At 36.6% G+C, this 27,700-nt stretch overlaps 1 protein-coding gene across 3 annotated transcripts in view; it reads right to left on the minus strand.

The window, feature by feature from the left end:
* The window catches only part of Cfap20dc (CFAP20 domain containing), a 218,867-nt gene that overhangs the window by 104,897 nt on the left and 86,270 nt on the right, over window positions 1-27,700 (minus strand). For all 3 annotated transcript variants that reach the window (XM_040289647.2, XM_013361383.4, XM_040289646.2), the window contains exons 5-7: window positions 26,442-26,556; window positions 16,495-16,651; window positions 3,481-3,645 (exon numbers count right to left, since the gene is read on the minus strand). In XM_040289647.2, coding sequence (XP_040145581.2) covers window positions 3,481-3,645; window positions 16,495-16,651; window positions 26,442-26,556 — 437 coding nt within the window. The remainder of the gene's footprint in view (window positions 1-3,480; window positions 3,646-16,494; window positions 16,652-26,441; window positions 26,557-27,700) is intronic.

Below are 27,700 nucleotides of genomic sequence, written 5' to 3' on the forward strand. Positions count from 1 at the left end.
TGAATACTCAACTTCAATAACCAGATCTGGTTCTCTGGTTCAATTAAACTGGGGTCTCATTAATGAAAATAGGCTCATCAGATTCCACAGCGCTCTGCAGAATAACAGTCATTAGTTAAAGTGCACTGGGAATTCACGAAGCGGACAGTGGGAATGTGTAGCTTTTTAGAAACCCTGGCTTTTTGGAAACAATTATTTTATTAATTTCATTAAATGCTCTTGATCAAGCTATATGACATTCAACAAAATACACTCCCAAACAGTTCCAAGTTTCAAGGTTTCCTTTTTGGCTTGTGTGAAAATGCTAGAAAGCATTCATAGGAAACAGCTACCTCTTTCTCCAGAGGCCTCCCTGAGCTCTCTCAATATGTGCATTTATAATAAAAGATCACAATTTACATGAGTAAATTATAAGAGCACACAGTCATTTTCTCATGCAATTCAAATTTCATCATGGGGAGTCCACTTTTTAGAAAGACACAAAAATAAATAGTTCAAATAAAGAAATACCTCCTGGCTTTCCCTGAATTAAAAAGTCTGTCCTTGGGCATATTCACTAATTACACCAAATGAAATATTTTACATAGAGAACAATAATTATCACATTCACTTATAGTAAACTTCAAAGTCTACAAAATCAACATCAGCAACTTAAAAGTATCTGTAGAAAGAGAACCATAAAGTATAATGTATGCTCATGTAATCTGAGCTGTAATGAGATTAACGTAACAGGAACGATCATAAACCTTATGGTTAAATATGAATATAAGTGTAGTTGAGAGTCACAGGGTAGAGGAAACATGCTCTCAGATGGTAATTATTAATTTTCTGTATATACAACTGAAGTTGACTATTATTATGCATTGAGAACCCATTTATGGAATTTACAAAATACATACTAATATCTTCCTCTGTAAATTGGGTTCAAATATGGTCTATGGAAAAGTTTGTTTAACTATAATATTGAACTAATGATGAAATTAGTATTTATTCAAATTCCCCTTTAATCTCATACATTTTAAGTATCCTTGAACTTCAAATAAAAAAAAATTCTTAAAGTATTTGTATATAGCCTTGCATTTTCATTTCAAGATATAATTAGTTCTTAAAGTATTAAACTAGAGGGATATCAGGAAAAAAGAGCATTTACAATTGCAAAGCTATCTGATAGTCTTTACATCTCCGTCCTTTCTATTATGGAAAGTTATCACATTATATTGGAAATAGAGACAGCAATTATTATCAAAAATTCTCTTGCTTATTGAATTCTGGGGCAAGACCCATTAATTGGACTGAATTGTGTCCTGAAGTGCCTATAAGGGATGTCTGGGTAGTGAGACCATTTTTTTTTTGTCCTTTTATGTATTATCTAAAGGCTCTTTAATGAACATGGATTATATATAACCTTCTTCTTCTTTAAATGTACTGTATATAATAAATACACGAATTCTTATTTTTTTGCCTTCTGTACTATTAAAAAGTCCTACCTAAAATTGGTAGTTTTGAAGCAGGTGATGGGCACATGGGGGCTGTTCATTTATACATTCTCTCTACATTTCTCTAAGTTTGTAAATGCCATAATAAGTATTACAAAAGTACTACGTATTTATATATAGTCTTCTTTCAGGATTTATAGTGAAAAAGTTATAATATAGGTCCAATTCTCTAGGAACATACAATTGAAGACATGTAGTGCAATGAAGACTGACATAGAAAATACCCTCAAGATAAATGAACGCGGGATGAATACAGAGTAAATGAGATCCCTCTTGCAACTTTCACCTTGGTTATCTCTTTTTTCCTATCTCCATGTTGGATTCCCTCAAGCTCTGCTATCTGAGAATCCACAAGTCCTGCCAGTCTTCCCCCACTAGTTTCTCTCAGGGCCACTACTTTCCACTTTCACCAGCTACTGTCTGTCGGAGCCCTTGCTATTTGATGCCTGGATTGCTGCAAAGACAGATCTCAGTTGCACTCCATCTCTGGTCTCCTGTGATTTCAAAGTTCACTTTGAATCCTGCTGTCAAATTCAACTTCCTAAAAACGCAGTTCTCAGCCCTTTACTTTGGGAACACGGGGCCCACTCCAAGTGTATTCTAACACAGTTTTCCTGCCCACTCAGGTCTTTACTCTTAGCAATCTCATGAAAATTGATCTATGCATTTCACTGTGCCCTCATTTTTGCTCAGTCTTCTGCCCGTTTTACCTGTCCATAAATCGTTCTTTCTTTCATTTTTTTTTTTTTTTTAGAACTAGGAATTGAACCCAAGGATGCTTAACCACTGAACCACATCTCCAGCCCTTTATTATATTTAATTTAGATACAGGATCTCACTGAGTTGCTTAGGGCCTTGCTAAGTTGCTGAGGCTGGCTTTGAACTCACCATACTCCTGCCTCAGCCTCCTGAGCCGCTGGGATTACAGGTGTGTGCCATTGTGCCTGGCTCTTGCTCATAAATCTCTATTTATTCTAAATACTTTAATCTCTATTTATTCTAAATTATATCTTGCATTGAATATTTTCAGGATCTATTTCTTCCTCCACAAATGCCCTATTTACTAAATCATTATTTTCTTTTCCTCTGAATTACTTTAATATTTGTGTCATCTGTAGCATAGAACCTTTGTGTGGTTGAACGACATGGTGATTCTCAACCCTGGCTGCACGTAAGAGTCACTAGGGGGAGGTAAACAAAGAAATGAACAAACTCACTCATCTCAGGTCAAATTCAATCTGAGTTTCTTGGGTAGGGCTCAGACATGAGAAAAAAGCTCTAGTTGCTTCTTGCAACAGTGGCTAGAACTGAGAATAAGCTTCAGGAGGCTGCAGCCACCGCCACTCCCTGAAACTCCCTCATGGGAGAGATCGTTGTTTGCCATTTATTGCATCATTTGCAGAGTTTCAAGATGCTATTTCAGTAGTGGAAGAACCATTTCTCTGAAGCACTGTCTCATCTCCTTAACTCCTGCTCTCTTTCACCTGTAAACTCTATGTTGAAGTAGAAAATGTTTCCACATGTCAAATAGCCGAGCACCTGGCCCAATTCTTCATTTGTTATTTTCTTGACCTCAGTAGTGATCTGAGCTTGCAGCACCCAGAATACAGCAAGTACTAAGGATACAAAGGAATGAGGTACACCATGTGCATGTACTAACATACCACACTGAATTCCACCCTTATGTACATCTGTAAAGCACCAATTAAAAATAAATAAATGAGTGAACAGAAGATCGGTAGAGTCAGGGGACAGGAGAAGGGAGGAAGGGAGAGAGCGAGGGGGGCACCTGGGACTGAAATGGAGTAAATTAAACTTCATGCATTTATGATTGTGTCAGAATGAACCCAGCTTTTATGCATAACCATAATGCATTAATAAAAACAGACACAAAGAATGAGGTACAGTGCTCTCTGGGAGGAAGTCACATTGTGGGGGGATGTAGACATATTATGGTTATGATTTAGGGGCTTCACGTGCTTACCTGATTCTGCGGATCTTAGAGGATGTCCTCCAAATTTGATTTCAGTTTGGCGGAGTTTAGTCATGTTTAGCAGCTGTGTGATGTGCGGAACGTCTGTTGTTAGTTGGCAGCTTCGCGGAATGATGTCTGTGGGTTCATCTGTTTGAAAGGGAACGCCAAACATAGCTGGAAAGAAAGACAGACACTCATTCCCAAGCTGCCAGTCATCTCTGCTGAATGGGCACACCCTATAAACCAAACCAGCTGAGGTTAAGAGTGTGACTTTGGATGCGTTCCTCAGCCTTCAGCCTTGATTTTCACATCTGTAAAATGAGCATGGTTAATTTCACTGCTCCCTTCCAAGGGTTAGAAAGGATTAAATGAGATAAAGCCATAAAACATATGGAAGAAATTCAGAGAACTGTGCAATAAATAAGGGAATTCACTGGAAATATTTCACATTCACTTTTCAGTACTAGAGGTCTGACTTCAGAGAAGGTTAAATATGCTCCAGTTAAGACATCTGGAATATATCAGATCAATAAGCAAAATGGCATTATTGAATAACTTAAGCACCGTTATATGAATATTTTTAATTTTTTATTTTGAAATAACTTTAAAGTTAAGGAAAAGTTTTGCAAAAAAGTACAGAAAGTATCCTATATACTTCAGACGCAGTTTCCCCTGTTAACATCTTACCTTTGATTACTTTCATGAAAAAAATCTATTAAAATAGTATTTTAATTTCATTCATATATATATATATATACACACACACACACATATATATATATTAAAATATTTTTTAGTTGTTGGTGGACCTTTATTTTATTTATTTGAATGTTGTGCTGAGAATCGAACCCAGTGCCTCATGCATGCTAGGCAAGCGTGCTACCACTGAGTCACAACCCCAGTCCCCTATATGGATATTTTGATTTTCTTTTTAGTAAGTTTTCTGTTCTTTGCCCATTTTACTTTAGTGCATTTTATCCTACTTATTTGTGTGACTTTTTTTTTGGTACTAAGGATTTAACGTAGGGGTGCTTCACCACTGAACTACATCCCTAGCCCTTTTTAAAAAAAGTTTTTAATTTCGAGACAGGGCCTTGCTAAGTTGCTGAGGCTGACTTTGAACTTGCAGTCCTCCTGCCTCAGCCTCCCAAACCTCTGGGGTTATTGCATGACTTATTTTGTGATAAATATATTAAACCTTGCCATCTGTAGCAAGTAGAAAAAGATATTGATATTATTAATATCCTAGAAAGCAATTTTACTATATGTATCAAAAGGCTTAAAATGTTCATTCCATTTTATATAGTAATTTCATTTTATGAATCTAAAATAACATAAAATACCAGAAACTCAAAGATCTATGTAAACAGGTATTTATAAGTTCTGAAAATAAGCAGCTTAACTTTCCAGTACCTGAGGAATATTATACACATTACAGTATGTCATGGGCACGAAAGAACCAGAAGAAAATGTATTTATGAAGACATCAATGCTGTGGGAAAGGCTCAAAATAGGAATTAAATGAAAATAATAGATACAAACCTCTCAATTGTATGTAATAAATGTATGAAATGTAGACAATGGTAAAAAGATAAGAAGAGAATGTACTGAAATGTAAAATAACTTCCAGGTGATTAGCTTAAGCACAGATTTTTATTTTATTCTTTATGATAATTTCTGTGTATGTTTTATTTTTTAATTAAATTTTCTAGTTTTAGAATGTAGTGGAAAAATTTGCACGAGTACATGTGAATGTTAGCAAGAAACATTCAACCAATCATCCCTCACAAAACACCCTTCTGTATAAACTCTCACCACATTTATAGTGGCAAATGGTGTTAGAAGAGGTTTCTCTTGAGTCTGAACCACCGCATGCTCCTAATTGGATCCTAATATCTTAATCTTGAAGAGGAAAATGAATCATTTAACTAAAATGTTAAATACTCATCAGCAGCCTAATGGATTCTAAGTGTCCTATGCTCCTGTGATTTAAAATCCACTAAATTTACAAATTCTAGTTTTCAGGTGTTCTTTGTCCATCCATTCTTTATTTGTCATTGACATTTAGAAAATCGATATGAAGTAATTGAATAAATGAACTCACAGAATAGACAACATTTGGAAAAATAATTAAACTAACCCACACAAGGATATTTGACGTATTCCAGATACCTTTGAGGTTAGAAAGATAATTTCTATATCAATACCAATACCTATAAATTAAGATATGATCTTAAAAGAGAATTCTGGAAGCCATTGAGAAGCTAAAATAAAATGTTGTATTCTTGTAAAGACAGATCATGGAGATCTAGGGAAGGGGTTTGTCCAGGAATACAGTGCTGCACAGAGCTGGAAATGAATCCAGCACAAAGCCTGACTTTGTAACTAACAAGGGACAGACAGCACATTTTCTTTGGCTATCAGAACTTCCTCCCCAGAGGGAAATAGCAAATCGAGCTGGCAATCAGAATCTAAGCGACAGGGGCCTGTGAGCATTGCTCTTTCAGCTACCTTCTAACTCTGGGAGGGCAGAGCCATGGGGACATTCAGGCTGCTGGATGGTGGCAGAGAGGAATCTAAACTGCATTTGCGGATGGAGATGACAGCGCCTAATGTTGGCAGCAGTGGTCAGTTCAGGATAGCAAAGTGGTTCGTGGCAGGGAAGGCAGTGAGAGAGCCAACAGACTTGCTCTTGTCGCATCCAGACACAGCCAGATGCTGGGGTTTTTGACGCCTTTGCTCCACGTGCGAGTTAGTGTATGATTAGAACATTTGAGTGACTTTGTAACCCTGCTCACCTTTCTTTGGCCATAAACTCATCATAAAATGGACCATTCTATAGGTGTTTAATATCTTTGATGAGGATCTTAACTAGCTTTAAAAATTAAGCCATCAATTTTAATACATGTATAAAACACTTTATGCATTAAAAATCACCATCCTCATTTTATTGGGGGGAAATGCCTTATAAAGCAGTGAGATTTATAGAACTGCTTCAGTTTATGGCTCCTTCGAGCTCACGTAGTTTAAATAAGGACCAATTTTATAATAGTTCACTGGTCACTGCTCCCAGACTCATCTAGATTCGTCTCATGCCTGCAGTGCCTAGCACAGTGCCTTACCTATATCAAATTTTATCTCTTCAAGACACCAGGGAGAGAGACACAAAGATCTTTGCCAAAATAAATTCTGCTCTTTTTTTTTTTTTTTTTTGTACCTGAGATTGAACCCAGAGGTGCTTTACCACTGAGCTACAACCTTCCACCCCTTTTTGTGGTTTAGTTTAAGACAAAGTTTTGCTAGTTTTTGAGGGTCTCATTAAACTGCTGCGGTTGGTCTTGAACTTGTGATCCTCCTGCTTCGGCCCCTGGAGTTGCTGGGATTACAGGGATGCGTCACCGTGCCTGGCGGGTCTGTTCATTTTTATTCATTCATTCATTCATTCCTTGGCCATGTAACTGTCAGATGTTCTCTGGACATGGCATGGGTTCAAATCCCTGTCCCTATGGAGTGCACTAGATAATGCAGAAGGATATGAAGCCGTTTGTGATAGTGGTTAAAAGCACAGGCTCAAAACACGGAAGCCATCCTGGGCTTCTGTTCAGCCGCACTGATGATTAGCTGTGGACCTTGTCACAGTAACGTTGATCTCACAGCATCCTTCTCTCCTTACCTCTATCAATAATAGACAAACAGTTATGTAAATGATCTCAATACAATGATGAGAAACCACCACACCTTAACATGTGGTTTTTAAATAATAAAAGGCATTGATGAAATGAGAAATTATATCCCATCTGATTCAAATGTATGATAGGTCAAGATCATTGGACTGTCATGTGTAACTAATTAAAACAAATAAAGTAAAAGGCACTGAGGTCTAAAGTGGTACACAAGCCTGGGTTATCCCTAAAGCTGGCTGATCTTGAATGGTTTGAGAGCTTTTGAAAAATTTGCTGAGGAGAAATTCACATCACCATAAAGTTCAGCATTTTAAAGCAGAATATTCAGTTGCATTTAGTGCATTCATAATGTTGTGCAACTGCCACCTCTGTGTCTTGTTCCTGAACATTTCCATAACACCCAAATAAAACCCCATATTCATTGAGTCGTTTTTCCCCATCTCCTCAAGTCCCCAGCCGCCACCTGGGAACCATAAATCTGTGTTCAATGTCTAAAGATTTTTCTATCCTAGATATTTCTTATAAATGAAATCAGACATTATGTGATATTTTGTGTTTGGCTTCTTTCCCTTAGCATATGTTTTGGAGGTTCATCCACACTGGAACATCAATCTGTACTTTATTCCTTTTTTATGACTGTATATTATTCCATTGCAGTGTATGTTGACACTATTTTGTTTATCCATTCTTCTCTTAATGAATGTTTGGTCTGGTTCTATATTTTGGCTGCAGTGAATAGTGCTTCCATAAATGTGGGTGTCCACGTAATTGTTCAAGTACCTGATTTTTATTCTTTGGGTGTATACCTAGGAGTGGAACTTCAGGGTCATATGGTTCTTCTGTTTGCTTTTTTGAGAAATGACTGCAATGCTTTTATAGTAGATAAATCATTTTGTGTTTCCACTGGTAATGTATAAGTGTTCTCATTTCTCCACATCCTTTTCAACCCTTAATTCCATTAAGAAAAATTACAGCCATCATAATGGGTATGAAGTTTTATGTTGTTATGTTGAGCATCTTTTCATGTGTTTGTTACCTATATATTCCTTTGGAGAAATGTCTATAAAGTCCTTTGATCCTTTTTAATTAAGTGGTTGTCTTTCTGTTGTTGAATTGTAAGAGTTCCTTGATGTGTTCTGGATACTAGAATATATTAGGATATTTTGTGTATACACATACAGATAATTACACACATATACTATACATGTGTATATATATATTATCAGATAATGAATATCTGGTATGCATGCATTCTAGTTCATATATATGCCATGCATATAAACATTTTCTCCCATTATATAGGTTGTCACTTTCTTGACAGTGTTCTGTGATGAAAAAAGTTTTTATTTTGATGAAGTCCAATTTATTTTTTAAAAATTTTGGTTGCAGTAGTTTTAGTGTCACATTTAAGAATATAGCCAATTTCAAAGTCTTGAAGACCTACCTTTTTTTTTTCCCTAAGAGCTTTATGGTCTGAGCTGTGATACTTAGGTTGCTGAGACATTCCAAGTCCATTTTGTATATGGTAAGAGGTAGGAGTCCAACTTCACTCTTTTGCATGTGGATACAGAGTTGTTCCAGAATCATTTGTTGCAGTCACTGTCTTCTCTCCATTAAGTTTGGCAGCCTTGTTGAAATCAAATGTATGGTTTGTCTTCTGGACTCAAGTTTATTTTATTCAGTAGGTTTATACCTCAATAACTATTTCAATACCAAACTATTTTGAATGCTGTAGTTTTTCAGGAAGCTTTGAAATTGAGAATTATGATCCTCTAACTTTGATCTTCATTTTAAAGACTGTTTTTGGCTTTTTGAATTTCCTTGCAATTCCACATGAATATGAGGATCAACTTTTCCATCTCTGCAAAGAAACCCACTGGGATCTGGAGAGAAGTTACAAGGAATCTGGAGATAACTGTCATCTTTACAAAATCGAGTCTTCCAATCTGTGGGCATGGGATTTCTTTCTACTTATTTAGGTCGGCTTTGATTTCTTTCAGGAACATTTTGTAATTTTTAGCATGTAAGTTTTTCACCTCTTTGGTTAAATTCATTCTTAGGTATTTAATTGTTCTGGATGCTACTGTAAATGGAATTGTCCTTAAAAGTTTGTTGAGAGATGAGATTCTCTCAAAAATATAGTGTTTAATCAGAAACTAAATATTTTCAACAGAATAATTATGAGCCTCCCTATATAGATATTCATGACCTACCTGTATGGGATCCACTGTTGACTGCTGGGTAATTCTGCTAGGCTGACCTTACCCTCTTTCTTATTGTGGACTGGTTTGCTAGTCAAGGGCATTCTGAGTTCAAGAACACTTTGGGAAGGAATGAAAATGCAACCTTAAACTGATAAGATTTGGGTACTGTGTGCGCTTTTCTGACCTGGAGATGAAGAGAGAGATGGGGTAACTCTCGGCATAATAATATTAAACATTAATATTGCTAATAGCAAGTATTTATTTTATTTTATTTTATTTTTTTAAAGAGAGAGAGGGGGGGGAGAGAGAGAGAGAGAGAGAGAGAGAGAATTTTTTAATATTTATTTATTTATTTATTTATTTTTTCTTAGTTCTCGGTGGACACATCTTCGTTTGTATGTGGTGCTGAGGATCGAACCCGGGCCACACGCACGCTAGGCGACCGTGCTACCGCTTGAGCCACATCCCCAGCCCCAATAGCAAGTATTTAAAAACACTGAACTTGTGTACTGCTGAGCAAAGAACAGGTAAAGACTTGGCCTCGAAGTTCCACTCTGTGAGACCCCAGCAAAAGATGCCTCATTCCATGGGTCCTGTTTTCTTATCTGTATAATTAAGATGTTGGATTAGAGAACCCCTAAGCCCCTTCCCTGTTCAAAATTAGTCTCTTTTGGTAAGATATTGATATTTCCAGATTCTTCCATAGGCATTGAAGGAATAATTTTTTTTTCAAATTGCTTGACACTCAGTAAAAGTTTATAGAGGAGACAATGAATGAATTAATGAGTGAACAAATAAATAGCCAACCCTTAATTCATTAATTCACCAAACATTTATAACAAATTACCAGGTCATGTGCTAGAGATAAAAAAAAAAAATGTAGAGACCTGGTCTATTGCCTTCAAGGGGGCTCTCAGGCTGAAGTTATAACTTTAATTATTTCCTTGCATTTCTGAACATAGTACATATACCTTCTCCCCTCCCATGACTGATATTTCAGATAGAACTCTGAACTGCCGGCTCTGGAGACTTGTAAATCATCATTGGCATAAAAATGCTAATAGACAATGGCTTATTCTTTTTTCTCGATTTTTTTCTCTCCTTTCTCTCTCTTATCTAAATATCTACACATGCATGCTGGTTTTATTTTAGAATTAGATGCAGAATGATATAAGTTCACCAATAATTCAGCCATGCACTTCCCTAAAAATGCTATTTCACGCCCCCTTGGGAGCCATAAAAGTAATAAACTAAATCAAATCTGCAGTCTTCACCACTTGACCAGCATGTCATTCCTCTGGGCAAGTCACAACTATTTAATTGCTTGTTGCAAGGTTCTAATAATTCACTTCCCTTTATATTCCACTGTGTAAATGGAGAACAGCAGAGGATTAGGACCAATCTCCTAATTTGGGCGAATTAAGAAGTTGCAGAGTGAAATGATAACAGTGTAATTAAGCCAAGGACAATAAAGTTCTGAAATAAAGTAAGCTTTTAACACATTATTTTTAAATTAAATCCTATGGAATTAAAAAATATAGTAAAAATTTCCTCTGCTAAAGCTCTCAAAATTTGACTACTCTATCTTTACAGAAGAAACCAACCCCTCCTTCAGTAAGAAGAACAAATACACCTCCGTTACTGGTTGTAACATAGGGACTGAACATGGCCAGTCACCAATGGCATACGTAGTCTGTGACATCTTTTGTATCTTTCCCTTTTAAAATCTCCCTCTCTCTTCTCCCACTCCATGAGAGGTAGCACACTGCAGTTGTTAGGAGTATAAACTCTGGAGCCCCATGGGCAGGTTCACATCCTGGCTTTGGTTGAGTGACATTGGGCACTTTACTTGACTTCCTTGTATTTTGGTTTCCCCTCCTGTAAATGAGGATGATAATAACATCCATCCCAGAAGGCTGAATTCAGTCAGTTCACATCTGTAAAGCTCTTAGAGCAGTGCTGAGCTCTTATCAAGAATCAAGACTGCCATCATCACCGTTATTATCACCATCACCATCATCTCTTCCACTGCCAGCCTCCTTCAGCAGGCACAGGGAATCTCAGTTTACCCTAGGCTATGCTGTCCTTTGTTCTCTTTTGTATAATCGTCTTCTTTATGAACACTTGTATTGTTAATTTTTCTAGTGCCTACCATTATACCTAGAACTCCAGGGAAAGGACTTGTGTGCTACATTTTTATGTCATCTCAACCTTGCAGCCTGGTTGTGCAATATCACAACCCCCATCCCGCCATGCACCATGCTAATGCTTTCCTTGAACTTCACAGTGCCATGCATGTGCATCTCTCCCTCTCCCCATCCCTCTCTGTCTCTTTCCTCTGTCTGAAATGCTTTCTTTTCTCATTGCCCTCCCCTTATTTTGTTGGGAAATTATTATTTTTTCTTCATGAAGCATTTGGAAAGTTAATATTCTGCCTAGGTCAGTATATCTCAAAGAGTACTCTATGGACAGGTACTAATCCATTGATTTATGGAAAAAAAAGTCACCCTATATTCTGAAATTAAGACCCTCCTAGTCTGTGCGGACATTTGTGTGCCTATTTAAATTGTCTTTCATTTAATGAAAGAGTTGAAATAATTGTAGTTTTTCTTGATTGTCTGTTTGAATCTTCTGCTTTAGCAAATCCAGTTGTGGACAGTTTTACAGTAGGCTTTACATTTTTTCTTAACTAAGTGCTTTACCAAATGGCTCTCCCAAGTAAGGGGCTCCAGACTCTCTTCCCATACTATTTAAGGTCATAGGGAAGTTACCCTGGGTATTAACACTGACATGTAAACTTGCCTGTGAGACCCTGGATTCCTTGAAATGGGCTGTGTCATCCCACTGCCTGATGTGTAGAAGATAAATAAATGTTTAACACTGCATGGTGCATTATAGCCTTTTCACTTATGTTTTTGTATATGATTGGGTAGTCACAATGATCTTACAATAACCTCATATCAGTTGTTGAGGAAACAGTGCTCAGAGATGTTGAAGGCTCACACAAAACCACAAAGTTGGTGTGTGATCACAGCAGTGGACTGTGGGAACACTGACCCATGTCTTTGGGATCTACAATACCAACTTCACTTCTCCAGGATGTACTCGGTTTACACATGCTGTGCTTTCACTGTAAACATAATAACAGTATTTTACCTAACCAAGGAACAATTTTCATGCTTATGTTAATAGTAAGAGAATTGCAATATGAAGACATTTATACAAGGTTCAAGTTAAATGCCAAGAGGAATATGGGGTTATTCTCCACACCACCCTGGACCATTCTGGTATGGATACTCACAGTGTGGGATCCATATGTGTGGGGGAGGGGCCATATGGAAATTCTCATACCATCCACCTAATTTTGTTATGAATCTAAAATTGCCAAAAAGTATATATGTATGTGTGTGTGTGTGTGTGTGTGTGTGTGTGTATATTTTAAAAGTTGTGCACATCTGAATCATATGACATACTATGAGTATTTCTTGTATAGCTTCTTGTTTTCCTTGGAGTTGGATCATTGGTTTGTTTTGTCATGGATTTTCCTTATCCAAAATATCATTTCTTCCTAAACTTCCCATTAACCTTGTGAAATCACCATCATTTTTATTTTCTACATTCAAACACATCAAACTCTATCAGGTACATTCTTTTCCTGAAGACTTTCCTCCTGAAAGTCTCTATTTTTCTGTTCAACTTTGAATGTGCTGCCTAGTTTCATCCTTCAAACTCTTTTGACCATAAATATTTTGTAAACTTTCTTTGTCTTTTTTTTAACTTTACTTTTCTAGTGTTCATTTTCCCTTTGCTTTTTCCCTGGATGGAACTCTTTGTTTCATAAAGTATATTTCCTCCTTTTTCTGGATCTACTCTCATTTTTGTGGAGAGTATCTTCCAAATCTTTTTTGAGAAATGATGTAAATAAGTTTTCAAAATCTTGTATCTTCATTTTGCATTCATTTGATTGATAGTTGTGTGAATGTAGAATTCTAGGTTGAAAATAACTTTTCCTTAGATTTTCCAAGGTAGACTTTCAAGGTCTTCTGTCACCTAATACTGCTGTTACAAAGTCATTCTTATTCCTTTATTTCTGATCCTTTGTACATAAACTGTATTTTTAAAAATTCTGGAAGCTTACAGGATTCTGGGATGTGATGGGCTATGTCAATTTGAAAATATCCAGACTTCAATTTTGGGAAATCCTACTATTTCATTGTTTACTGAAGCCTTTCTTCTTGGAATCCTGTTACTCTGATGGTGGAATCCTTGGGCTAATTTCTAACATTGCTAATATTTCCATCATATTTTTCAGTCTTTTGGGCTCCTTTATTTTATTTTTGGTTCTTATGTCTCTTAGTGTAGGAAAACCCCATCCATGTCTCCAGAGTTTTTGATATCCACTGTCTAGCATTAACTCAATACTTAGGCATACCAAGAGAAAACTAATTATAGAAAAGAAACAGATACCTGGGGGATTCAGATACTGGAGTTATGAGCCATAGGCTTTAAAATAGCTTTGATTAATATAACTGAGAAATTTGATAACACCATGGAGAATTTCATATGAGGAATGGAAACTATAAAAAGAAATCAAATGAAATCGTATAGTCAAAAAACACAATAATTGAAATTAAGAATGCTGAAGCATGCAATTATTCAGCTCCTAAATACTGGAAAAAAACAACTTCTACCACAGATGGTCCAAAGAGACACACAGAAGAATGTTCTGGCAGCATTATTCAAATCATCCTAAAAGAATAAATAAAATGAGGCTTATTCATATAGTGGCTTAGTGTACAGTACTAAACCCCAGCAAATTACCATATCATTCAATAACATGGATGACTTGCATAATGTTCTGAGAAATAGTGCATATAAGAAAGAGTATGTACTAGGTTATTCCAACTCTATAAAGGTCAAAAACAGATAAAGTTAATCTGGTAGAAGCAAAGACAAAGGTAGCCATTCAGGAGAGGGAGAGGGTCTGGCTTAGAGGATGTTGGTTATGTTCTGTTTCTTGAAATTCCTCAAACTATGTGTGTGTGTGTGTGTGTGTGTGTGTGTGTGTGTGTGTGTGTGTGTATAAATTAAGAAACATAATATACTTCAAGAAAATCTTTATGGAAAGCAAGAACACATTATTCAAATTATTCTTATTTTATATGTGTAGTATCTTTTATTAATTCTGAGAAAAAAAATATTTCCTTCTTCCCGTTAGTTTTGTCATCTATTACACACTTAATGTATCTGAGCTCAGAAGCTCTCTGGTTAGGTTTGTCCAGAGAATAAATCTCTTGCTGCTTGGTATATGGAGTCAGAGAGGGCCTGGGGTCCTACAGCAACCTAAGCAGAATTTAACCACTCTCCCAGTTTTTAACCATACCTGGTACCCTACTGGGGCTGCCCATTGATGAACATCTTTGAAACCCATCAGTGAACCTCAAGACCAGTAAGCCTCAAGATTTCAGCCATTAAAAAAAAAAAAAGATTTCAGCCATCTTTGCTCTTCTAAGTCACTTCTTGAGCTTATGAAACTTGCAACATCTTTCATTAGTGTTTGTCTCTTCTCCCATCCTCTTTATCTTAGGTACTTATGCCTTTTTTAAAAAAAATTATTCCTGTGATTTTAATGGTGTTTGAGGAAGGATCATATATTAAAACATGCATTTAACTTGCCATGTTTGATCTGCTTTTTTCTTTACATTTTTATCAGTCAGGTTATGAACCATCTCCCATGATCTGATGTAAATAGTACACATTTCTTTCTGTACATTTTGAGGCTTCTTATTAGCTGGGCTCTATTTTTAAAAGTAATATCTTTCACTTCCCCATATAGTCTTTAAGTGGCATATAAGACAAGCAGCTGCACTTGATGGCTCCTGATCTCTTTGGGGAGCTGTTAATACACTACTGTGTTTTACTCTCAAAAGAATTTATAGGCCCAGTGTCCTGGTGCACAGAGTGAGCCACATAAGGATTTCCTGTACTGTACACCTACACTCATGCAGATGGAGCACAAGTCTAAACTCTAGAGATAAATGTCTAAAAAAATCTCCTATGACATCTTATGAGCAGCCCTGCTTTTTGTGCTTCTAGAGATTTGATATTAGATAAATAATCCCAGATGAAAATCAAAGTATCAGTTTTCTTTCAATACTTTTGGTTGTTTGAAACCATTTCACAGGGTGATATTCAACTTATGAATTCTAGGTGGCTGAGTCACTTGCAGAATATATTTATTAATCAATGATGGATAATTTGTATATATTTCTAGTCTCTCTAGGACTAATTTTAAGAGGAGCTCAACTGTCTATTTTAACGTGATCACTAGAAGTTAATATGGTTGCTGCCAAATGACTTCATGAAATGTACACAGAGTAAAAAGATAGTACAGACAACTGCAGAACTTTCTGGAGGCCTGCTATCTTTTGCATACCCCTCCTTTTGTGGTGATTTTCCCATACAGTGAATCCTGCCTCCAAAGTCAGGAATCAGACATGAGATTTACTGGTCTCCTTGGCTGCTTACTGAGGATCCACAAATCAGACATAGCCAGGTCAGACTTTGTTCACTGAGAAGAAATCAACTTCTGGAGAGGGTGGTGGAGAAGTAGGCACTTACTATCAGGAGCTGCTGTAAGAGAAATTCTCTAACCCAGAGCCCTGTGTTATATTGAGAGTCTCATGGAGTCTGCATTGCTGCAGTAGCTATGGAGGAGGGGTGTCCCTGAAGCAGTATTGTGATAGGACTTGAATTTGTTCTTGGCTCTAGATACTAAGCCCGACTCTAGATATCCCTGAAAGTCTATAAATTCGCTATTTCCTTAAATAAATCCCTTTTCTGTTTCAATCACCTTAAATGGATTCTGTTGTTTGCAACTAAGAATCCTAACTCAGATGACAAAGTCACCATAAACAAAGGAGAAATGAGCTGCAAAAAAAAAATTTTTTTTTGTGATATTCAGCTATGGTAAAAATAAACATTTGATCCAGAATAAAGAAATCAACATGATTTTGAGCAAATTTACTTTAGCAAACATAAAATCAAATGGCTACCACATATCCATATTATTTCAAAGGCATGGGTAATTTAAAAAATACAACAGAGAATTTTAAAGTCGTGATAGCAGAACATACCATCTTTATCAGCAGTGTCTTGAGGCTTTGATTTTAAGGTGAAGATTTTTCGTAGCTTACAGTTTGCTGAGACAATAATTCCATCCAACGACTGGAAAACTGCTCCCTTGAATATTTCACTGGTGAAGGCTACCAAGTCAATGCACAGATTGCACCACTAAGATGGAGAGAAGCAAAGGAGAGTTAAGTACCTTCCATAATCACCTAAGTGAACGAGCCACCGTGTGCAGAGAGACCAGAGGGTTGAGGCAGTTATGTGGATCAGCCAGCCCCAAACCAATCTCATCCTATCCCTGTCTTGGCTTAAAATTTTCTTAAAAATTGCTTTGAGGGCTGGGGTTGGGGCTCAGTGGTAGAGCGCTTGCCCGGCACGTGTGAGGCACTGGGTTCGATCCTCAGCACCACAGAATCCAAGCTATACATTGGCCATGTGACTCCAGAGTGCCCATCATGCGACAAGACTCTTGTCTGTAGGCACTATGCTGGAGGGAAGCTAATTGCAGGTGTGTCGGATCACTTAAATCTTGAAATTCAGGCATAAGTAGCCAATTGTTCCTTCAAGGGGCCTAATTTGATCACAATTAGCCACTTATATTTGAGGGGAAAAAAAAGGTATGAATGAAATTGGAAGCTGGGTTTAAGCAGTAGCCAGTGTTGTCTACTTATAACCAATTAACCTATTGTACAGAAATAGATTCTTCTAAAGAATTTGTAATTATGCCTGGCATTTGCCAGTTTTAAAGTACTCTTGCAGGCACTAATTTCTGCCCATTAAACAATTAGATTCCTCAATACTTCATCAAATGAATCCTCTAAGTGGTCTGATTGAGTTAAAGAAAGAGGGGAAAAATAATCATTTAGTGAGTAATTAAAGCCTATTTAAGACTACAGAACAAAGGCAAGAAAAATTATTTTTGAAATTAAAATCATACCTACTTCTTGGGTTCTATATATTGGGCCCTTTTAGGAGCACAATTTACAAAAGTTTCATCACATAGTTTTTTAAAAGGCAAAGCTTTCTATCAAGGAATGTCGACTTTAATATGGAGGCGAGCCTGAGAGTGTTTCCACAGCAGAAAAGGAAGAGAATGTGGTAAGATATGGAGAAGGCGTATGGAGATTTTTTTTTTTTTACATGTTTCAACAGTAAACTTATATTCCAGGCGATGAGGAGGTTCTGGTTTCCTGGGGGTCAGGCATAAGCAAAGGTAGGAGGTGGGACTGCGTAGTCATGATTAGCAGGATGACAAACGCAGTGGGTATTGGGAAGGGTTGTGGGGGGATGGACAGGGAAGGCCAGGTTCTAGACCAACTGGAGGATCAGGAGGAGGACCTTGAATCTTTAGAGCAAGTGCAACTGAATAAGACAATCCTCCTGGTCCAGAGGGGAGGCATGCATGTGGCACATTACAGAGGAGGCCCATGATGGGCAGGTGGGGAGGTCTGGAAAGCCTACTTTTAAACAATCTTTTAAAAAAATCCAACACAGTTTTATATGCAAATGCAAGCCACACAGTACCAAAAGTTTTGAACAAAATACATTACATTGCCTTGTCATGCTGTCATCTCAGATAATTGTTTTTTCTCTTTCTGTATTTAAAAATAATAGCTCTTCATTCAGTAACTTTCAAGACACCAGCTACTGACTTCCTGGATGGTAGATAAGACTTTGAGCTCATCCACACGCACCCGACTTCCCCCACTTTATTCTCCCTGGATAATCAGCTCTCATTTGCTCTTTTTTCTTAAAATCTATGTTTCATGTTTTCCTTATTGTGAATGCCAATGTCATCTACTATTGAGGCAAGTGCTGCTCCATAAATACTTGCCCTTTTGTCACACAATTAAAAAATTTTTTGGAGTTAATTGCCATTTTTATTATCTGCTTTATTTTCTTTGATTCTAAGTCTCCCTACATCCTAGAAAGGCTTGAAGGTGACCCCTAAGTTTGGATTTGAACAATGAGTAAGGTTTGTAGGCCCAGGAGGCGTGCAGACAGGCTGGCAGTTTCATCTCAGGGCCCTGCCCCTGCCCTCCCTGCTTATCTGAGCCTTCCAGCTGGCTGTGCCATCAGCTCTGCTAGGAAATCAGTGCCTACCTCCTCCACCAGCGGAGTCCCCAGGAACCAGGCCCTTACCCATGACACACTTTCTTATTCATCATGTTCATGCTGCTTTTATTCTCTCTGCCATGACTCAGGCTTTGGGAAAAGTACCCAAAGAATAACTGTGCATATGTGTGTGTGTGTGGATGACTATAGGAAGACATGGAAATCCATTCATGCCTATGCTCCAATATTTAATTTTCACTCTTTATAGTCACTACACAAATGAAAGTCTGAGAACTGACATCTTTACTTAATGAATCCATTTCCTGGGTGTACAGATAGGTGGTTCCTGAAAAAGATGGGGAAAACTTTCATAAATCTCTCTTGGCTAGAGAAAATGGAAATTATTTTTTTGGCTTAGTTGATATTTATAAAGGTTCCAGTTTTCATAAGCTTCAATAAATACCTCCTTATTCATATAAATGCTGTGATATATTTTCCAAAGTTTTGGAAAGGAGTCTAGACTCTCTACTACCAACACTTGGATTATCTGAATTATGTAGTTGATCTTTATAAAATATTATTTTAATTATTTTTGGTGATATCGTCCACTCTTACAATCCTTTTCTTTGACATCATCCTTGATCTCTAATCACTTTACACCTATGTGAGACTCTAGTCCAGCAGGGAAGAACTCTCAACCTAAAATGTTCATGATTACAGGTTCTTAAGAAGTATACACCAGAGAAATAGAAATCTGATAAAGAAAAGACAGTTCTGTTTAGCTTGTTGATGATTAATAATTGAGTTTATGCTATTTATTTCTAGCAAGAAATTTTGCATGAAGGAGTTGACTGGCAAAGGGTGACAGAATGATTCAAAGTGTGAATTTCTAGTTTTTACTGATTAACGTCTTGGCAATGTGGATTTATTACCCTGTTGAAAGGACTGCAGATTCTATGAAATCACACACACACACACAAATTCAAATGTACACAATAAAAAATTTATTGATTGTCTCAGCACGTTTTTTTTTTCTTTTTTGGGGTGGGGGCAGGTACCAGGGATTAAACCCAGGGGTGCTTAACCACTGAGCCACATCCGCAGCCCTTTTTTGTATTTTATTTAGATACAGGGTCTTGCTGAGTTGTTTAGGGCCTCACTAAGTTGCTGAGGCTGGCTTGGAACTCTTGATCCTGCCTCTGCCTCCCAACCTGCTGGGATTACAGGTGTGAGCCACCCTGTCACCTGTCCCAGCACTTTTTGACTCCCCATAGTTTTTGATATTCAATTTGATTCCTCCTATTTTTTCTCCCTTTACTATAGAAAGGTCTCAAGATAATTGGATTCGTTTTGCTAGTGTATAAAACACCTGAGTTACTACTAGCTCCAGCCAGCAGTGTCTTTAAAAAGAAAACAACAAACAAGAAACCACAGTTTTACAACCTGGAAACCCTAAAGTCATCTCTTACAGAATTCTAGAACTACTTCCTGTTGTTGGGCCCCTACAATGGTATATAAAGAATGGGATTTTAAGGACCTTATTTCTGTCTATAAATTTTCATGATAGACTTAATTTTTCAATAGAAAACCAGCTTATAAGAAGTATGTTGCTTTATTTCCAAGTTTTTTTGCTATTATTGGTAATTTTTTCATAGTTACAGAACATACTTTGTATGTTTTCAATCTTCAAAAATTTGTTGAGATTGACATAGCTTCACATATTGTAATTCTTGGTGAACATGCACTTGAAAATAATGCAAATTCTGCAGTTGTTAGATGAAATGTTCAACAAATGTCAAATAGATCAAGCTGATTGATAGTGCTTTTCAAGTGTATATCCTTAGTTATTATCAGAGTTATTCATATTATTTCTGAGGGAGGAGTCTTGAAATTTCCAGCTCCACTGTGCATTTATTTTTCTCCCATTAATTCTTTTAGTTTTTGCCTCATGCATTTTAAAGCTCTGTTATTAGGAATGTCCACATTTAAAGTTGTCAGATCCTCTTGATTTAGTCCTTATCATTGTGAAATAGCTCTCTTTACACACTAACCCATTGTCTTATAGTCTTTTTTTTGTCTGTTATGAATATAGGCACCCTAGCTTTTATGACTAATATTTGCATGGCATATCTTTTTCCATTTTTAATTTATGACTTATTTGTTTTTAGATTTAATATGCATTTCTTAGAAACATGCTATTGTATCTTGCTTGTTAGTCTGGTATTCAATCTAACAATCTCTGCCTTTTAATTGGAGGATTTAGTCCCTTTGTGCTTAATTTAATAATTTTGACATATTTAAAGTTGACATCTTGCTCTTTTTTTTTCAATTTGTCCATCTGCTCTTTGTTCAGTTTTCTATTCCTCCAATATTTTTGGATTAAAAGTATTCTTAGTGTTCCATTAATCTTAATGGGCTCCTTAGTTATACTTCTCTATCATTTTGCCAATAGTGGCAGTAGAGTTTGCAATATTCATCTTTGTAATCTAACTTTGTCTAATATTCCAATATCTCATGGATAAGCTCATGAGGTATGCTACCTTTTCATCATTTTTTAGTGTTATTGTCACGTATTTTGACACTTATAAACTTTACAATTCAAACATTGTTTTTGTTGTACACAATACTTTCAAAATACATGAAAAAGAGTTTCGATTTACCTACATATTTATCTTTATTAGCACTTTTCATTCTCTGATTTAGATCTACATTTCCATCTGGTATATATTTTTCCATTCTTAAAAACTTCCTTTAATATTTTTTGTAGTGTCAATTTTCTAGCAATGAATTCTTTCATCTATTTGGTCCCCGAAGCTCTTTATTTTGCCACAGTTTCTGATGAATATGGTTAAAAAATTCTAGATTGATAAGTCCCTCCCTGCTTCCCCACCCCCAACCTTGTACCATCTCACTGTCTCTTGCATCCTTTCTAATAGGAAGTTGGGAACATGGTAGTATTCTTATCATTGTTCTGACATCATACGAACCTTTTTCATCTGGCTGCTTTTAACATTTTCTCTTTATCACTGATTTTCAGAAATTTGGTTATGACATACCATGTTCTTTTTTTTAAATGTGCCTGTTCCTCAGTTTTCAGTTTGCTGAACTCATTTGATTTCTATATTTTTCAAATTTCAAAAGGTTCAAGAATTACTTTTATGAATTTTCTTCTCCTAGCATTTCTTTGCTTGCCTTCTGGTACTACACTTACAATCTCAGTAGAGCGCCTGACCTTGTTCACAGCTAGCTCCCTTAGATGTTGCTCATTTCTTTTGAGCTCCCCCCACTTCACCATATGTTTAATATGGGTAGTTTCTATGTTTCTGACTTCAATTTCATTGATATTCTCCACTGTTTAAACTAGTGTTAAAAACATCTAGCCAATCTTTCATTTCAGATATTGTATGTATTTTTTAGTTCAAGAATGCAGATTTCTTCTCCTAGTTTCCATTTCTCTATTGTAAGTTTATATTTGTTCTGACATTATGTTCATATTTTCCTTTAAATCTTTGAAGATATTTGCAATAATTGTTTAAAACCTCTGCTTCTGCATCTGTCATCTTTGTCATGCCTAAGTTTGTTTCTATTCATTGATTTTTTTTCCTCTCTCCTGGTCAGGGGCTCATGTTTTCCACTTTGCATGCTAATAACTTTTTTTTTTATTGTATGCTGGACATTGCAATTGCTATTGTATGCTGCTAAGCTGCTCAATTTTATTGTCTTTTTTAGAAGAGTTTTAAATGTTGTTCCAAGAGGCAATTAATTTATTTGTCACCATCTCTAACTTGGCTAGACAGGTCTGATATTTTCCTTCAGTAGCACTGGTATTTGGCACAGCCCATTGTCAGTAATTGTTTACATATTTGCTTTTTCTGCAGTTTTATAATCTGTTTAAGGAAAAAGGTCATGTGTCATTCACTTTGGGATTCATGTCATCTGATATAGGCTTTGGTCCACAGTAAGGACTTGATAAATACTCATGAATTGAAGTAACCTCTAAGTTGAGAGGCTTTTTATGACACCATATTCACAAGTTAATAAACATGGGTTCACAATGAGAGAAAATAGTGAAGCAGTAACAGCATTGCCTAGTATCAATTGAGCACTTACTGTGAGCTCCATTTTATTCTAAGTTATAGCTCATTTAATCCAAACAACTGCTCTGTTAAGTGAGTTGTACCACTGTCAGTGTCTGATGAGGAGACTGGAGCACAGAGAGATTAACTGACTCGCCCAAGGGTCTGCAGCCAGGAAACTTCTGAACTAGCTTCAAAATGTCTGCAGTCTAGGTCCAGTGGCCTCACTTCAAAACCCCAACAGTATGCTCCCTGTTCATTTGATTTGAAAATGGGGTAACCCCTAATCTGGTAATCATCTGTTTTCCAAACAAACTTTCTTTGAATTAGTTGTGTTTCCTTCTGAATTAATTGTGTCTCCTCCAGCAGAGGAAGGGACGGAACAGCAATTCCTTCCCCAAATATCTTCCCCACAGACTGACAGATGAATAGGGAGAGAGAAACGGATACTTGTTAACAGATGAGATGAAATATTTACAAACTCTTAAATAAGTACCATAAACATCATAGTGGATTTTTCGGTTAGAGATTTTATTGAGACATTCTCTAATTGTTTCTTTTGTGTATCTCTAAACCACCTTGTGTCTGCATGAATCTGCCACCTCCATTTCCTTCTCATGCTAGGAAATTAAATTTTGTTGAAAACCCCAAGTTTCCAAATCACTGGCTCTATGGGAAACATTCTTTGAGGAGAATGGGAACTTTTGAGTAGAAGTTTTAACAATGTAATACCAGACCTCTATAAAATATACCATCAGGGTGTGGGTCAAGAAGGTACAACTCTTCAGGAGTTGTATCCATTTAAATGACAAAGATTTAGGCATTATTTATCATATTTATGTCTCCAATGAGTGATTTATTCTGAATGACATAATTGAATTTCCTGTTCAAATGGAATTTAATTTATTATACATTTATACCTACTTTAACAGCAAGATGTTGATGTTCATCTGACACCATCACCAACTAACTGAAATTATATTAAAGAAGTAAAATTGATTCCAGTGAGTTCCGAATAAGTGGGTACTTCCGTTGTTTAATCTGATGGTTATTAATTTTTTAATTGTTATTGCCATTGAAAACTCAAACATATTGTTATAATTTAAATATTAAAGTGACTCCTCAAAATTTAGAATAGCATGAAAAATAAATTGGAAAGATTAACATTTAAAGGTCTTTGAACAGAAAGTGGCCTATATGTAAATATTCATGTTGGTTTAGCTATAAAAATATCAACTTTAATTTTTGCCTCTGGCTACCTAAAGGCTTTAGTCCAAAGAACCAAGGAAGAATGGGCCACTTGGCAATTAAGTTCTAAATCGGGTGTAGCAAGCCGAACACCTAGAGGGCCCAGGCAGAGGACTTGAATGAGTGAAGCAAAAGGGTCTGCGCGCACCTGCGCACTTTGAGAGTAGAGAGGACTGAAGTTCAGTGGACCACATCCAGCTCTCCAGAGAGGGTGCGGTTGCTACTTGGCTCAAGCTGACTGTTATGCAAGAAGGCAGGCTCAGTGGGGACTGAGTTTTGTGTTTTTTTTTCAAAAGAAGTTAGAAAGCAGGAACTTTATTGTGAAATCTCCTGTTTTCTAAAGCTGATGTGCTTTTAGAATGCTGTTTTGAGGTTTACCAACAAAAATATCCACTAATTGCCAAAGGACATAAAGACACCTGTCTGATTGGGAGGAAACAGAAATGAGGGCAAGGATTTCTTAATATGTGTTTGAATACTCCTGAACATTTGTGGAATCAAATATGAGGAGCATATTTAGAACTTTGGCCAGGAAAACCTCATTATTTTTAACTTCTATAAAGCACATCAAGACTTACTTTTTGTTCAACAAACATTTATTGAGCACTTTCTATGTGTTACGTACTGATAGGGCCTAGGGATAGAAGCCCACTAAGACATGCTGATAGTATAATGAGGGAGACAAGGAGATACTCAATTAAATTGCACAGTGGAGAAGTATTAGGAAGGTTATGAAATTTGTGAATGGTGAGATGTCCCCAAAACATCTGATCCAAGAGGGTGAAATCACAGAGGGCTTCCTGGAAGAAATAGCATTTAAAGAGTAAATGGGATCTATAATCCTTGCCAAGGGCTTACTATACCAGCATTATTCTAAGAACCTTAGATTTATTAACTCATGTAAATCCCCACAACAGCCTTAGTGGTGGGTGTATACACTTCATATTAGCTGCATCTTATAGATGAAGAAAATGAATATAGAAATTTGTACAGGGGTGTCAGAACTCAGATTCTAAGTTCTTAACCTTTATATATTATTTACATTACATATTTAATAAAAATGTAGAGGAATTGTCAGAGCCTAGATTCTGTGCTGTAGTAGGGTTCAGAACCCAGATTCTCTGTTCTTGCTCTCACAGCATATACCACATATACGCATATGTGGGAATTCTGTTGACGTGGGTCGTAGCTCATTTAGCTACATACAGTGAGCTACATACGTTTCTGATGTTGGTTCATACCATTCCTTGCTGCTACCACCTAGTCTTCACTAACTTTAATCTGTAATGTAGCAAATGGTCTCCTCAACTTTGCTTTCCTACCCTTCCAAATCATTGCAAATATTAATCTTCCCAAAGCCAGAACTGTGTTCCTTTCCTACTCCAAAAGCTTTAATGGGCTTCTTTTCTCTATCATAGTGGTTCCCAAAGAGTAGAACATGTACCATCTGGGAGATGATTTTAGATATTATATGGGAGTGGCATTAAATGACATTAAATAATCACAGAATAAAAATTTCCCTCTTATCAATATTCTTTCAGTCTCTAACTATGCCAGAAATAAATATTTTACATGTATCTAATCCTTAATAAACTTTATTTTAAACAAAGAACAATCCTCAGAATAGAGCCTTTAATAAGAAACCCTATTTAGCTAGATATTAAAATACTATGTTGGTTTTTGCGTGTTTATTTTAGATTTTATTTTATTTTTTTTGCAAACTATACTGATTTTCCATTCCTAAGAGTGATCCAAAGTTTTCTTTTAAAATAAATTTCAGCCAAAGGAAAGTGAGTCAACTTAAAAGAAAGCATCAGGCATATCCTCGAACCGGTAATACATAAACATGGTACAGAGAGTAGTAGCAAAATGACTTAAGTTTGAGAAATACTGCTCAGTCAGATCAAGACCTTCAGAAGTTACACAACAGACCTGCAATCTCCTGAATCTATTAGGCTGTAGCAGGACTGATATTTCTTAGGCTGTTTTTAAGGCTGGTAACAATTACTAGTTCTGTGTTCTCCAAAGATGGACCACTGTCCTCCAAAGATGGATAACTCTCCCATAGAAGATGGACCACTATTTCTCATAGATGGACCATTCTCCTCCAAAGATGGACCACTGTCCCCCAAAGACAAACCATAGTCCCCTAGAGATGGACCACTATGCAGCCTACGTTTTTGCCTATGCTATTCCTTCTCTTGGAATGCCTGGCTCTCCATCTGTCCCTGTTGAGATCTTCCAGTCCTTCCAAGGGCATACTAATGCTCTCTCCTTCATACAGCCTTCCCTCTTCTGGTAGCCAGACAGATTTCTTTCTCTTTTACAATTCTTTCCGCAGTTCCAATAGCACCTTTTCTCTCCCCTGTACTTTCTATCACAGGTTTGGTGACATAGTGTTTAAACAACATTCTTTCACCTAGTAGATTTCAAGGGAGAGGAAGGAAGGGCATGAATTTTCATTTTTTTGTACACCATGGTACTGAACAAATGTCCTCATATACACAGTAGGCCCATGATTGGTATTTACTCTATAAATTTAATATTTTAGGCAACATTTGTGGGATACTTACAATTTTGCGCTTGATCATGAAGAGTGGGATTTTTGCATGAAGAGGGGTTGAGGATAGTTCCTTATGGACCGTTGATAAATACAATCTTCTTTTGATGTTCCCTAAATCAGTAATTCTAAAAGAAGAGACAAGACAGAAGAGACAAAGACTCCCATCAATTTAATAACCACTTCTTTGGATCATCATTAAAATGATATAATTTATCATATAGACCCTTTCCAACAGGGAGTTCGATCACAGGATTTTAGAATAGCCGTTTTCTTTTAAGAAGTAATAAAATTTCTTCCTTAGATTCAAAGTGCTCAGAAGCCTGAATATATAAATTCACTTAATATGCTAATTTATTTCAGTACTCTGCAACTAGATTTCCACTGTCCTCCAGCCTATGAAAAAAATTCAATTTGTATGAACTGAGAAACTGCTAGCCTTTAATAACCATGCTTGTTCCAGCCCCTTAAGCTTGTGTTATCTTGGGACATACTGTCACCTACTAAATAGGAAAACATTATGGGTTTCTTTCCCTAAAAATGCACCTGTCATTTTATATAGGCTCTTGGTCTGCTTAGAGACACACACAAAACACCGACTGTCGGTTTCACTTCCTAAGCACATATCTTCCGACTAGAATTATAATACACAAGCTTATTGCTCACTCTTCAGGTCAACCTGCAGTGATACCAAGGACACTGAATTTGAACATCTTTAATAGATTTAGAGCACAGCCATGATCACAAAGATTAGGTTTGCTTCAAATTGATAGAGGCTCATTTTTATGTTCTGCTTCCTTTAGGTCTCAGAGGTAACACAGCGGGCTGAAAATCTCCAAGCCTGTCTCAGGCTGCTATATTGTAGAATTGATGCTTTCTTGAAAACTGTCCTTTCATCTGAGAATAAATGATTTTTTCCCTGTGTTTGGCAATTTGGTCTACGTGTATTACACTGCTAATTTTCTAAAATTATCCATCCTCCAAAGAGATGTTTCACTGAAATACACTATTGTCAATATTTATAGAATTAACTATTTTTAAAAATCAACATAGCCTTTTCTATAGCTCTTTCATGTCTCTTCCTTCCACTTTTCTGATTTCATTTTTTGCCTCCCTCTAAAGCAGTCTACATACCCTGTTGTGGGAAAAATGTCATTAAACAATGTCAGGAATAAATGCAGCAAAAATTAAGTGAGATGATTCCAAGGTATACTCCAGACCTAAAAATTCTATTCTTCCTACACTGAGACCTCATAAAGCTTTAAGTCCATA

Source organism: Ictidomys tridecemlineatus, chromosome 2, assembly GCF_052094955.1.
Source record: "Ictidomys tridecemlineatus isolate mIctTri1 chromosome 2, mIctTri1.hap1, whole genome shotgun sequence".
Classification (NCBI taxonomy): Eukaryota; Metazoa; Chordata; class Mammalia; order Rodentia; family Sciuridae; genus Ictidomys; species Ictidomys tridecemlineatus.